The sequence below is a fragment of the Mytilus trossulus genome, chromosome 7 (genome assembly GCF_036588685.1).
Source record: "Mytilus trossulus isolate FHL-02 chromosome 7, PNRI_Mtr1.1.1.hap1, whole genome shotgun sequence".
Classification (NCBI taxonomy): domain Eukaryota; kingdom Metazoa; phylum Mollusca; class Bivalvia; order Mytilida; family Mytilidae; genus Mytilus; species Mytilus trossulus.
Genome location: NC_086379.1, coordinates 27,423,768 through 27,438,249, shown reverse-complemented (window position 1 = coordinate 27,438,249; position 14,482 = coordinate 27,423,768). Strand labels below are relative to the sequence as shown.

The following is a 14,482-nucleotide window of genomic DNA, read 5'->3' as shown; positions in this document are numbered from 1 at the left end:
AAAGCTATAAAATTTAACAAATCATTGACTGGCACCGGCCAATACTGTTTCAATTTATAAGATGATCTAAAGGTACATAGTTTTGACAGAGCCAAATTGTATGATTTTTGTGTACTTTAGGACACACCTTGATTGACAATATAGTCAGCCACCTGACTTAAATGTTCCAGATCTGTGTTGGAATTTTGGTTGGCAACTGGTCTGCTTCTAGAGCTAGGCTTCTGAGAACGAGAAAGATAATCAGCAATTTGGTTTTGTTTTGAAGATATATAAATTGCCTTAACTAATGTATTATTTTTTAAGTTCATTAAAACCATCTGTCTTACTAAAGTCATAACTCTACTTGATTTGCTTGTTTTCATATTAATGATTTGAACAACAGCCTGATTATCAACATGAAAAATAACTTTTTTGTTAACAAAAAGGGATTCCCAGGACATAAGAGCAGCTACATTGTACCACTGGAAACAACTCTAACAATGTCATATCTCTGGCGATTTCAGCCTCAACCCAATGTTTTGGCCACATGCCTTTCATCTGCTTGTTTACTCGAATTTTGAAATACGATTTTCTAACCGCGATTGTTGAATTTATGAGTCTGCGACAGAAGGTGCGGCGTGGAGCAACTACCTTACAAGCAAAATTCAGGAGCCCAAGAAAGGATTGCATATCTTTAAGAGTTATTTTAGAACTGTTCAAGGTATTTCTGATTTTTTGGGAGAGTTTGACAAGTTTTTCATTTGGAAGTCGCATTATCAAATTCTGTGTTTCAAATTCTATACCCAAAAACATGAGTAATGTAGTCGGCAAAGTGGTCTTGTCACTAGCAAGAGGAATATCCATTTTGTTGCATACCGCTTGGAATAACTTTAAAGTATTGCCAACTTTTTATGTTTGGCTCGACACGACAACAAGAAAATCATCTAAATAATGGAGGATATCATCATTTCCGCTTTTGAGCTGTATTATCCAATGCAAAGCTCTTGCAAATTTTGCCCACAGGGAACAACTTATTGAAGCCCCCATAGGGAGCATTTTATTAAGATAATATTCACCCTGAAATTTTATCCCTAACAAGTCAAAATCGTGCGGGGCAATTGGCAACAAACGAAAAGCCGCTTTTACGTCGCACTGACTTAATCGGGCAAATGTTTTGTGTCTATTAATCAAACATGCTGCTTCGTCCACTGAACTGTACTGCACTGAACAATGATCTTTGACAATAAAATCGTTTATTGAATTATTCTCAGGATAGGATAAATGTTGAATAAGTCTGAAATCCCCATCCTTGTTTGGCACTAACGAATATAGTAATTCATAATAGAAATATATCATAATGACATATTATAGACCAATATCATACTGACGGGATCTTTTAAAGTACAGAGTCACGTTATAAGAACAAAAGAAATACAAAGAGTCACATATACAAAACAAATCACCAAAAAATGAAAGCCAATACAAACACATTGACGAGATGTATAAGTACCGAGCCACGTCAAACGGATATCACATAAAACCATTCGAAAAGGTGGGTATCTGAAAGGACCAGCAATGCGACCAAGTTTTACTTCCTTCATTAATTTTTCTTTAAAAAATTTGGGTAGCTGTTATGCACTTTTTAAATTGGAACTCTCCCTTGGTTCCCTAGAGCCAAAATATTTTAATGAAAAACCGTATTTGAAACCAGATATAATTTCATGTGCTACATTGTGAAGTGGGTAGAATTCTTAATAATTTTCCAAGACTGATACTTTTATAGGAGTACTTCCTAACGAATAAAAATTAATACTTTTTGTTACTTCTTCCTTGGGCCCGGTAATTACATTGGGCCTTTCTGTGTTTGCCACTGCATATTTCACATATGTGTTTAAACCTACAACGAGGGAAGAAGGGACAGTCAGTACCATTATTATGGTATTTACATGACATATTTACACTTCCGCTAATTACCTGTGATTGTTGATGTATTCTACTGTTTTAAAGAGTAGCTGCATTTGAGTTAAAATTACCACGATTTTGTGTTTTTTTTTTCTATAATTACCATGTGATTGCACTGACACACTGTTATGTACTGTGGGAGATGTGATGTGTTATAGCCAATATTCGTCGTATATATTTCCCCAAGATAAATTTGGATTTTTTTCTATTTTTAGCCTAAATTGCTCGTCATAGGTGGCCCAGTTTTCTGACCTTGTTGCCGCTAATCTTATATCGCGCATATATTTTAACAATTCCTGTGCCCGTGTGCTGTATTTCTCAATGTAAACACTCATTAAAATCATGAATGCTGAAGTCCATTCATTTATTGACAAATAAACCCCCGACGATCTTTTTTCAATGCAAATTTTCCCCCTTTTTAATTTCAAATCGCCCTCGTCAACCTCTTCCATTTCTTTTTGCGTTCTCAAAAGAGAATGAAGCTCTATAAACTTTCCCTCCCAAATCTTTTCTTTAATTTCAAAAGACACGTATTCCCCCACTGTGTCATGAACGCTAGATTCTTGTGGAGGGGTGAAATCAATGGAATTATTTGCAATTTCGTGCCTCAAAGAGGGAAATGCCCTTGCATCTTCCTCCGACTCATTTCCTGATGAGATATCATTAGTTTCCTCAGATTCCTCAGGTACTTCTGCCACCTAACGTCCGACCTCTTTTGTTTTCTTGGCAGGTCTTCTCCGGCCAGCTCCGTCTTTCCTTTGAGCAATTTCTTCACGCTGCACTTTCTTTCCTCCTGTCCTGCTGCTCGTTCTTCTTTTCTTCCCCATGGCCCTTGATGGCGATCCTACGGCATTTCTCTTGTTAGGCATCTTCTTTTTGGATATTTGGAGAGTTTAACTAATTTTCGTAACACCTGCTTTCGTCGACAGCAAATTAACAAGTGCCCGATACGGGATTTCCAAAATTCTATTCAAGCTGATCCGGGAATTCCAAAATTCTGATTCATGCTGCGAGCGCCGCTATGGCCAAGCCAAACATGGCATTGAGCTACAGGCTGCAACACCCACGCACCCTCACGAATATTTGATTGAATTAAACCAGATTATTGAAAATATAAAATATTTATAATCTCAATTATTAGACTTTAAGTTTGATTAAATCCATACCTGATGATATATACATTTAACTACTTTGTCATAAAATAATTTTATAAACGTTGGTTGGTTCCATGATGATCGAAACCTGATTTGTTTTAAACAGTGTGACGTATGTTTTGTATTCATTATAAGTTCTTTAATTGTATTTTATCATTTATTGATGATTATTGGATGTGGTTATAATTTACAGTGTATATATTGTGATGCAAGTGATACTTACCGATTGGATAACACGTTGGATAATCTGATACCTAGTTTTGCTCAGTTGATGTTTTACAACTGGATCAAGTAGATATAGTCTATATTTTGTGTCAATGATTTAGAATAATCAAAATGTGGACTATCTTTTTGGCACTAAGTAAGTATTTTTTTTTGTATAACTTGTATGAAATGTTTTAAGGTTTTAGTTTAAACATATTTTATTGTTCAAAACAAATGGATTAGACACAAGTTTTCCAACTTAGTTCCGTCTTCTCCATAATATACATGAATATACATTATATTTATATAGCACATTACATAAATTTGTATTTTTCTAATAAGCATGAAGGCATGAAAAATAATTAAATAAATCAAAACTATTGTTACTATAACATTTATACACAAAGAATAATAGAAACGGCTCAATGGATATCAAACGTTCTTCTTTTAAATAATCAAACACACCCAAACGATTAGTCTAAAGGGAAAACACCTACTGTTATTAGTGTGTGTTTTAAATGACTTTCTATAATATTTACCTGTATAAGTTGTAAAAGTAACATGCAATATTGTAAATATATATAATTGTGATACGGACATTTAATTCTGCCGTTAAAAATGCGGATAAAAGGATGACAAGAAGTAAGTATCGTTTTTGTTTTAACTCCAATAATTGAAATCCATTGAGGCGAAACATTATGATACCGTTATGAACAATAAATCAATCATTCGAACAATGCATCGTCTGTACTTTAGACTAGTAAATAAAACAATATTCAGCAAGGTTGTTATCAGAGTGAGAAACGTTGAGTTTCTTTTATATATTTATGTACTGCAGAAAATATTACAAAATTGTCTTTTGTATCTAAGTTGTCATTACCAAACAATAACAAATCAATTGTAACAGGAATGTCCAAGTGGGTCAGTTCAGTAAGCATAACATTTCTTTGCGATGCAAAGTTATTACAATATAATAAATAGTGTTCAACACTTTCACTAGTGTACCCACATGCACAATATGCATCATGTACTAAGTTGGCCTTGTTTAAATCTGCGCTCAGTGCACTGCACTTGTTGCGTAGCCTTGCATGTAATACAGATAGCAGTCTATCTCCATAAAAATAGTACCTAGGAGGTTTTACATTATGAAAATACAGTTGTTGCAATTGTAACTTGAAAGAAAAGAATGTAGGAATTTGACGAATATGCAAATCTAATTCATTCCACAATGTAATAGAAGAAGGAAAAAAAGACTGTTGATAAACTGATAGACGATTCAATGGTATATTAATGTTATGTCTATTTCGAAGGTTATAATTATTTGTATCTGATACATACGGAGGAACCAATTCTTGTAAATAATCCGGTGTTTGATTATTTACAATTTTATAAAACATGGTCAGTTTTTTAAATTCCCTTCTGACACTTAATTTCTCCCATCCCGTCTCTCTATAAATAGAGTTGATACTAGCATAACATGGTAAACCGGTAACTATACGTGCAGCTTCAATCTGAATCTTTTCTAACCTTTCGGAATTAATTTGCCCACAGTTGTCCCAAACTTCAGATGAATATTCCAAAATAGGACGAATAAAAATCATATAAATCTTTTCAAGATATTCCCTTTTTAGTCTAAATTTTAGTTTCCTCAGTACATTTACTTGTTTTGACGTCTTCTCTATCAGTTTATCAACATGTTTATTCCATTTACAGTCACTACTAAAAATAATACCTAAATGTTTATGTATATCTACAGGAGCTATTGAGACTCCACCAAAATCAAAAGTAAGGACGTTCTGCATATTCCTAGTATTAAAAATCATAATATCTGTTTTATTAGGATTAAATTTTAGCATCCACTTCTCAGACCAATTTTGTAAATTATCTAAATCAATATTTATTAAAGTGTTGAGACTTGTAACATCGGGTGCAGTATGGCCAATAGATGTGTCATCAGCAAAAAGTCTACTGAACCCACTTAGATCATCTGCAATGTCATTTATGAAAATCAAAAATAATAATGAACCAAGTACCGACCCCTGAGGCACACCAGCTCTTAAACAGCCCAATGTGGATAGTGAATCTTTCATAACCACTCTTTGAGACCGTCCCGATAAGTAACTTTTCAACCAACATAATAAATCCCCTTTAATGCCATATTTTTCTAGCTTATATAAAAGACCTTTGATCCAAACTGTATCAAAAGCTTTACTTATGTCCACAAATGTTATACTAGTAAGTTGTTTGTCGTTTAGTGACTTTAAAATATGGTTATACAACTCAATCAATTGATGGGTTGTGGAATATCCAGGAATGAATCCTGATTGAAACTTGTATAATAGATTATGTGAATGCAAATGATTAAAAATATTTTTAAAAACTATTTTTTCCAGAAGTTTGCTCACACAAGATAATAAAGAGACAGGTCTATAATTTGAGGGCAAAGATTTATCACCGCTTTTAAATAATGAAATAACATGTGCAATTTTCCACTGGTTTGGGAATATTTTATCACGTAATGACCTATTGAATAATAAACATAATGGTTTTGAAATTTGATTTCTGACAGCAAGTAACATTCTGTTGCTTATAATATCAGGCCCCATCGCTTTTTCAAGGTATAATTGTATCAAGTTGAAACTAACTTTGACTTACGATTGAGTGGCCAGTTTCACAAAGTATCTTAGGAATGTTTTACGATATATCTTAGTACTAAGTTGGTTTTACAAAGTGTTACTAACTTAGGACATTTCTTAAAGTTGTTTATCAAGTAACGACTACACGAGAGGTGTCTTATGATGGTCATAGGCGGTATGTGTGATAAAACTTAAAAGTTTACGGAAAAATACTCACGTGTTCTTTGATTAATACGACATCCATATGAGTTTGAAGCTCTTTATCTGTGAAATTTAAAGTCCTTTTTTCTGCTCTTATTTAATCTTCAAAGGTTGACGGATTATATAAATGAATTCTCAGCACTGAACATTCAATGCATTTATAGCAAGAATGCAAAACTTTTTTCCTTCAACCTTATAAACGATACAGTGACAAATGTAATTCAACTCTGTTATACCAAAAAAAATGTCATAGTTTTATTTTTTTTGTAAGAACGTGCTATAATCGCAAAAGAAGTATGTTAAGATCGTGTTACAATCAGATAACTCATGGTATGGTCGTATTGAGAACGTGATGACGTAGTAGTATCGTGATAATGGTTGAATGAGCGTGGTTATAACGTGGTTTAATCGTAGTGGGATCGTTATAGAAACTTAATGAGGACTTAGTATCATCGTGAAAAACAACGAAAAATTAACATTTTTATACCGCGACCTCACCACGATCTGAATCAATTTAAGAACGCTGTCAGCGTGGTGCGATCGTGGTCTAGGAGGACTAAGGCTTTAAGATGCGGATTTTTCGTTAAATCTAGATAAATTGTCAGAGACATAAACTTATTAAAAGTTAAGGGCGTATGTCTGTTTTTCATTGTTTTTAAGTTCATGATTCTAAAACATTAGTGGTGGTACTGCCCTCATTGATATTTTTTTTGTTGCAGTGAAAACTTTGGTATTTGATATTTCGAACGCATTAGCACCTCCCGATTTTATTAGTAGCTGGAAGTCAATATCTGCCTACATAAATCCAGAAGTGGACATTTCACATGGGTTAAATGAACTTCCTCTTAAGGTTGAAGTACAGGTCAAAGTGTTTGATACGTTCTTGAATAAGGACATGTGGTTCTTAGCAACAGGATCTGCACAGAGAGGAAAGGATAATGCTTTGCCATTCGGTGGAGTTCTGTACGTATATAATAATGAAACAATCAAGATAATGGCACCAGGACCAAAAGGTTGTACAAATCCGAATTGTACAGGTTCACTAGTGTATTTGGGTAAGTATGTTTACTAACAAATTGGATTTACGTACTTTCAAAACAATTAACATATCAGTTGATGCGTAGTTTTGCGTCTCAGATTTTATATGTTACTTGGTGTTTAAAGGTCTTACACATTCCAAACTTGTCGAGGCATTTAGGCTATAGACCGAAAGAAAATACCTTGTCACATTATTTTCGTTTTTACGAGTCTCTTTGTATTTCAACGTGAATTTGATTTTCGAACACATTTATTCGTAAAAAAATTTATCAAATTTATTCAATCTTTCAATTCCACCACTGTACAAATGTAAAATTTATATGTGTTTCAGTTTTAGCATTGTACAAATGTTAGATTTTAATGTGTATCAGTATGAATTTCAGCGCTGTACAAATGTATAAATGTAAAATATTTAGGTATATCAATTTTAGCACTGTACAAATGTACAAATGTAAAATTTTGATGTGTATTTATTTCAGTACTGTACAAATGTACAAATGTAAAATTTTCATGGGTATCAATTTCAGTACTGTATAAATGTAAAATTTGCATGTGTATCAATTTCAGCATTGTACAAAATTAATATAAAAAATTCTGTAATTGTGAAAGCCCGAAATGATATCACGTTAAAATCAACAGAAGGAAGAATTTCGAATTAAAGTTTGTAAAGTAGCGAAAGGGTTAAATTACAAAAATATAAAACGATAAAATAGTGCTGATCTTTTATTTTGTGATGAGTAACCCATGCAGTCAAGTAATTTCTATTTGAACCCATAAGCACATTATCTAACTATAAAAAAAACACATGTAAACGAAGTAAGTAATAATATTTTCTGTATTCCTGTAGTCACCATGGTAGCTTGTATTTTCATTCTATTGTTATTGAATAAAATAAGTATGACTTATGAATTGATGAAACAAGCCCATTTTAGTAACTGTAAAAAGCATGACAGTTGGCTAGTAGTCCACAATTTTGTTTTAATCCTGAAAAAAACATAACAAACTCTTTAAACAGAGAACGAATTTCAACAGCTTAAAATAAAAATGACTTATTTGGTGCATATCAATTTAACGGGAAAAGAGTATTTCTAATCAAGAGAACCCAAACAAAACTTATCAATTCTTGCTGGATTTTTTTTTAATTTACAAACAAAAGGAAAAGAACCAAATGTTATGATTTAACCATCTTTCCCAAAACTGTATTACGACTTCAATCAATTACAAGATATACAAATCTACAGGAAATCTAGCGAAATACCCGTACATATTTTTTTTCATCGTGAATAAAAGTGATGTATGGCATACCTTAATAAGACAGCAGTCTTCCAACAAACAGAATTGAAAGTCGTTTATATGTTAACATACAATTTTCAATATGTTACAGGACAGCGTTGTCAACGAAGTACCATGCTCTAATTTGTCAGGAGTCAGTAGGAGATTTATTTCAAATTTAATTCACAAAAATTAGGAAATCAAAATACATTTCCATTTGTCTTTTATTGGTTCTGTTTGTTACTTAATTTATCCATCTGTTTCTTGAATTTGGTATACTTTTAATTGCCTTTCTTTTAAAATGACATTCCTGGTCCTGATTAATTCATAATTAGACAAAGACTTCGTTTTTTTTGTTTATTTAATTCATTGGCTCGAACAAAGACTTGCATTTCCAACCATATGAAATATTTACAGTTCATTTTCGTACCCAAAGATGTAATATTTTAAATATGTCAACGTTATGATAATCAATAAATGTTGAAGCAGTGGTGAATTACTAAATTATTATATACAATTTAATCAAACCCTATCGAAGATTTGCGTAAATAAGAACGAAAATCTATTAAAAAATTATAAACTTTAAATTGAATTTTAAGTTATTTTATAATAATTCATTATAACTTGATCTTTGGCTTTATTCGGTCGGTTCGAAATCATGATCTCTGTCACTCGAGTCAAACAAGTGTTTTGTAGTTAGAAAAACTAAATTTACTTGAAAATAGAGATATTCAAAGGTAAAACACATTTTTATGACGGTGGAAAGTGTAATAATATGCAAAACTGATAGAGTGCAGATGAACCTTCGAGTATGAGTTTTACTCGTGGTTGAAGGCCAAACAAATCAGTACTAGTGCTTTTCACCACTGTTCGTCGGTACAGGTAGAACGCTGTGTTTTAATTGTGGTTGAATGCCATACGAATCAGTAGTTTTCACCACTGTTCTTTGGTACATGACTGTGTTTATATATATCTAACAATAATATTTAGCTTGCTTTTAATTTACTGATACCAAAATTGATATCAATACCAATAAATTCAATGATTTAACTACAGTACTAGTGTTTAATTGGTAACCTTTTAGAAATTTTTATTTAAAGGATCGATAATTTTACCAGAATCGTTTCTAAATTTCCGGGCACGGTACACAACATTTCCGTTAAAATGAGGATGTGTTATCCCGTTATAAATAAGTTTTCTACAGGTAGAACCAAACTCGAAAACCAAATATTTACATCTATGGAAGAATTTAGTAAAGGTAAACTGTGGTGACAAGATCCCTGGCTTAATAATTTACCAGTTATACATAGATTACGTTCGCGTTCGTTAAAATCAAAACGTAACAACAGACACGGGCATAGCGAACGAGTTGTGAAATATGAACACCGTAAGATGGTTCCAAAGGAAAATCATTATCAATCAAAGGGAAAATTAACAATAGGGAACTAAACATCGTCCCTTTTGTCTTAAGTTTTAGTTTGCAGTTTCCCGTGTGAAACTGAAATATCTTAATCTAGGAAAGGACAGTTATAACCGTTTAAATTTGATTTACGTAAAATAAGTTTCTTTGGTTAAATTTCGCTAGGATGTTAAGAAAATTCTTGATTATTTAATGAATAAAAATCATCAAGATATTGGTAAGTGTGGATGAGTTTACCATTTAGACGAGTCTTTACTGAGTTTGGTCATCAATTATTTGGAAAGTTAAACTCTCGAACTGATCCAACAACAATCACCGTCTATACAGTTTGCAATTGTTCTACTTGGTTGCATATGTGTTAAAAATTGATTTAAAAATTGTTCGACAATAAAGCACTGATTGTATAGAAAAAATCAATTACTCACATTCAAAGTTTGTACGTATTCTTTACATTTAATACCAAAGCAACATTTACGAAAAATAACATTTTTTGTCAAATATCTTGAAAAGTAATTGTTTCAAAGGCTCATCACTTTTATCTGGAGATTCCCAATCAAAAATTGAAGCAAACAATGGTTTCCTGTGTTTTCTTCATGAATGCAAAATCGTTTGTAAATAAAAAGAAATAAAATGAAAACAAAATGGTTAGGACTAATTGTTGTTGGAAGTAAATATATCATTGCAGTTTTTGTCTGTTTCAGGGGAAAGTAATACATTCAATGGTAACGATTCAATAACTAGATCGTTTTCAGCAGGACATGTGCGAGCAAGAGTTTGGAGAGCATGCTCACTTCCAAGACCTCAATTCGTCTCTGAAGAAATTCAAATGAGCTCAGGTTTAGTATATATGATCTGAATTTGTTTTCTAGAATTGATCCAATGCATAGAAATTTTTTTGTAGAATTTTGGCTGAACATTTTTTTTCTCTGTTGCGAATAATCCCTAATCAAAACTGTAAAAATATTAACAGGATATTAACCCTTTTCAATATATATTCATAAACTACATGTATCTCTAGCAAATTGATAATTTCAACCAAATAAAAATCCTGCAGTTTGAAATATGAAGGATTTTTTTAACATTATGATATTTTTTTTCAATCCCTTCCCTTTCATATGGAGTGCATTCCTTCAAAAAAATGAAACTCGTCTTCCACCTGCATACATGTATTCTAGCCTTAACAACACAAGTAAAATAATTTATCTTTATCGATTCTTTTAAGTCGATTTTTGTTAATTTTTCACTGATTAACCCTTATTCTAAATTGTGTCAAGATTTCCCTCTATAGAAACTTCTAAATTTGACTTATATATTCGCTTTTGAGCTTTTAAAGATGTTATTAAATTTAGAATAAGTATGCAATTTAGATTTTTTAATATTTGCTTGAGTTTAGCTATCATTGATATGTTCATACTTATAAATTAACTGTTACCAAAACTTTGAATTTTCTAATTACGAATGCTTTTTCTCTCAGGAAAAGATTAGCTTAGCTGTATTTGGAAAAACGTGTAGGTCCTCTATGCTCTTCAACTTCGCTCTCTATTTTGCCTTTTAAACGTTTTTTGATTCAAGCGTCACTGATGTGTCTTTTGTAGACGACACGCGCGTTTGGCGTAAATATAACATTTAATCCTGGTATCGATGCCACTGCTGGTGGAGATTTATTTCCACGAGGGTATCATCAGCCCGATAGTCAACACCTCAATGCTCTCCAACTTCGTACTTGATTTGTCCTTTTTCACAATTTTTGATTCAAGCGTCACTGATGTGGTCTGTAGACGAAACGCGCGTTTGGCGTAAATATAACAATTTAAATCTGGTATCTATGATGAGTTTATTTGTTAACATTGATTAATAAATGACAAAAGAACGGATAGCCGATTCATCAAACCATGATTTATAAGAATTTTATTTGTTTTGTTACACGAAACCCCTCAGTAACCTTACTTTGTCTATATTGTTTCAAACTTTGAGTATATTTTACAAATGTCAAAGTTACTGGTTTGCTAATCCCTGTTAAATCGATGTGCCAATATAGACCAGCAGGTCAAGGTTGACTGTTTTGTGCATTTTTATTTCATAACAAAATGCATCAAGACTTTGTATGGAGTTAATAAAAATAAATATTGTCAGTTATAATACGGACGGCATTTTGAGTCAAACGTTTGATCCAGTAAAAGAAACTTAAGATAAAGGTGTTCTTATACCTGTTAAATTAAGGTAATAATAAATAAAAGTTCCAAAATCGGACAAAGAAAAATAAAAGAAAAATTACACTGAAATTAAAGGGAACTAAGTTTACTTTTATCCCAAAACATATAAAACAAAAACAGAATAGTCTACAAGCTCATTCTCTCTTATGACCCAAAACATAAGGACACTGATAAGGATGAAACCAGAGCGCTAGCTCCAAGAGGAAATTACACCTTTATCTACCTGACCAAATCATTCAAAAGAATTATTTTTCAGACAGCATATTTGAAGTTTCATCTTCCACCTAAATACAAACAAATCTTGATAAAGCACAAAGGTGTCAGTATTCACCTCAGAAACTAACAAAACTTATGAATAGACTTATTAAGAAGGGATATAGTTACGATACTGTTGTCAGGTCATTAAAGATTGCATATTTTGGCGTTAATATTGATTCTTTTATAGGGTCTTTGCATCGGAACTAAACACATTTATTAAAAAAAAACAGTTGTTGGTATGACACGGGTTATGATCTTCTCATATATGTTATGATGGTATGATACTTAACCCCTAACAGGAAGGATTGTGCCTGATGTTCATATGATGAAATCATAACCTTTCAGTCAGTTGTATTGAAGTCTGGAGCTGGCATGTCAGTTAACTGCTAGTAGTCTGTTGTTATTTATGTATTATTGTCATTTTGTTTATTTTCTTTGGTTACATCTTCTGACATCAGACTCAGACTTCTTTTGAACTGAATTGTAATGTGCGTACTGTTATGCGTTTACTTTTCTACATCGGCTAGAGGCATAGGGGGAGGGTTGAGATCTCACAAACATGTTTAACCCCGACGCATTTTTGCGCCTGTCCCTAATCAGTCTCTGGCCTTTGTTAGTCTTGCATTATTTTAATTTTGGTTTCTTGTGTACAATTTGGAAATTAGTATGGCGTTCACTGAACTAGTATATATTTGTATAGGGGCCAGCTAAAGGACGCCTCCGGGTGCGAGAATTTCTCGCTACATTGAAGACCTGTTGGTGAACTTCTGCTGTTGTTTTTTTCTTTGATCGGGTTGTTGTCTCTTTGACACATTCTCCATTTTCATTCTCAATTTTAAATAACAACTTTCGAAAATAAAAGACAAAGAAGATCAAATAAGAAAAATACGCTGAACTTAAAGGAAACTACAACGATCAACGGAAATTATAGGTAGATAACTGTGTCCCGGGACCAAATACAGACGTAGTGATCGGTCTAGATATATAATGAAATGTGCTTTTTTGGAGGGAAATGCAATGTATTTGTAAGATTTTTCATCTAAACGAAGAACCGACTGTCTTAACCCTTATTATTTTGACTCATATTACCAATAAAGAATTGTATTTGTTTGATTAAATGTTTTAAACACGGACATGAAAAGCACCCTGTACTTTAGTCCTATAATATATGACTTCGTAGGTCAATATTGATTGCTTTCAGCGTTTTTATGAGATTTTTTTAACTACCAATGCTGAACCGTTGCTTAGCATTGATAGTAAAATAAATCCGATACAAAATGTTGAAAGCAAATGATATGGACCTACGAAGTCTTATATAATCGGAATATCTGTAAATTCCTTTCAGTAAGAATTTGAGATGGCGGATAGTAAGATGAAAAGCATGTATCTTTTTTGAACTAATATCGTTAACTTTCTGTATGTATTATTCTTATTTTACGTTAGGTGACTTCAAGTCTTTAACAAATGGACATAAAGCCACGTGGGTTATTGTAAGGGTGCATACTGATCAAGGCTGGGTTTATGAGGCACAAGGTAATGTATTGTTATCAGTAAGAATATTATTGTCACACGGTACATGTACCTCGCCATAATGCAAATGTCTTATCATTAGTGCCATTGTCGAAAAGGTGGCATCGAAAAGAAACTGGTAACTGGTTTTTCCTTAAAATATTAAAATAAGAGCAACACGATGTGAACTTACTCATTCATGCAGGTTAATTATTGTTTGTATTACCGGAAACTAAATAAGCCTGCAAGTTCTATTGTTAGTACTACTAGCAAATACCTTAGCCTATCTACAAAAAAATAAGAATGATGAAGTTCTATTTTCGGGGGGTTTTGCACATACAAAAACCCATCGACACACAGTGTAAGCATCATATCCATGATGGCGATGTCCATGCATGCATATATTGTAAAGTTTGACAGTATCTATCTACTTTCATTATAAAAAAAAAAATATGTTTATAGACGTGAGAAACAAAATACGTTTGCCTTCTATTTTTTGATGTATATAGAGTGGTTATAAAATAGATAAATAAGTAGCAATATAAACCCAGTTGTTTGGCTAAATGATTGTTTGTAAAAACGTGTGATTAGTTTTAAAAAAAAGTTCAAATAACTTATGTGCTCTATCATGTTGTA

The 14,482-nt window shown here is 32.5% G+C and overlaps 1 protein-coding gene across 1 annotated transcript; it reads left to right on the top strand.

Annotated features, from left to right (window-relative positions):
• The first annotated feature begins 3,931 nt into the window (after window positions 1-3,931).
• Window positions 3,932-13,929, top strand: LOC134726313 (uncharacterized). Its single transcript, XM_063590714.1, has 4 exons — window positions 3,932-3,941; window positions 6,856-7,191; window positions 10,568-10,702; window positions 13,781-13,929. Exons 1-4 carry the CDS (start codon window positions 3,932-3,934, stop codon window positions 13,927-13,929), a joined length of 630 nt encoding a protein of 209 aa, XP_063446784.1.
• Window positions 13,930-14,482: the final 553 nt, after the last annotated feature.

Bases quoted from the DNA above. Each gene is read 5' to 3' on its own strand.
- LOC134726313 (XM_063590714.1), top strand. The intron at 7,192-10,567 runs GTAAGTATGTTT...TGTCTGTTTCAG, and splicing joins AGGTTCACTAGTGTATTTGG to GGGAAAGTAATACATTCAAT. The intron at 10,703-13,780 runs GTTTAGTATATA...ATTTTACGTTAG, and splicing joins AGAAATTCAAATGAGCTCAG to GTGACTTCAAGTCTTTAACA.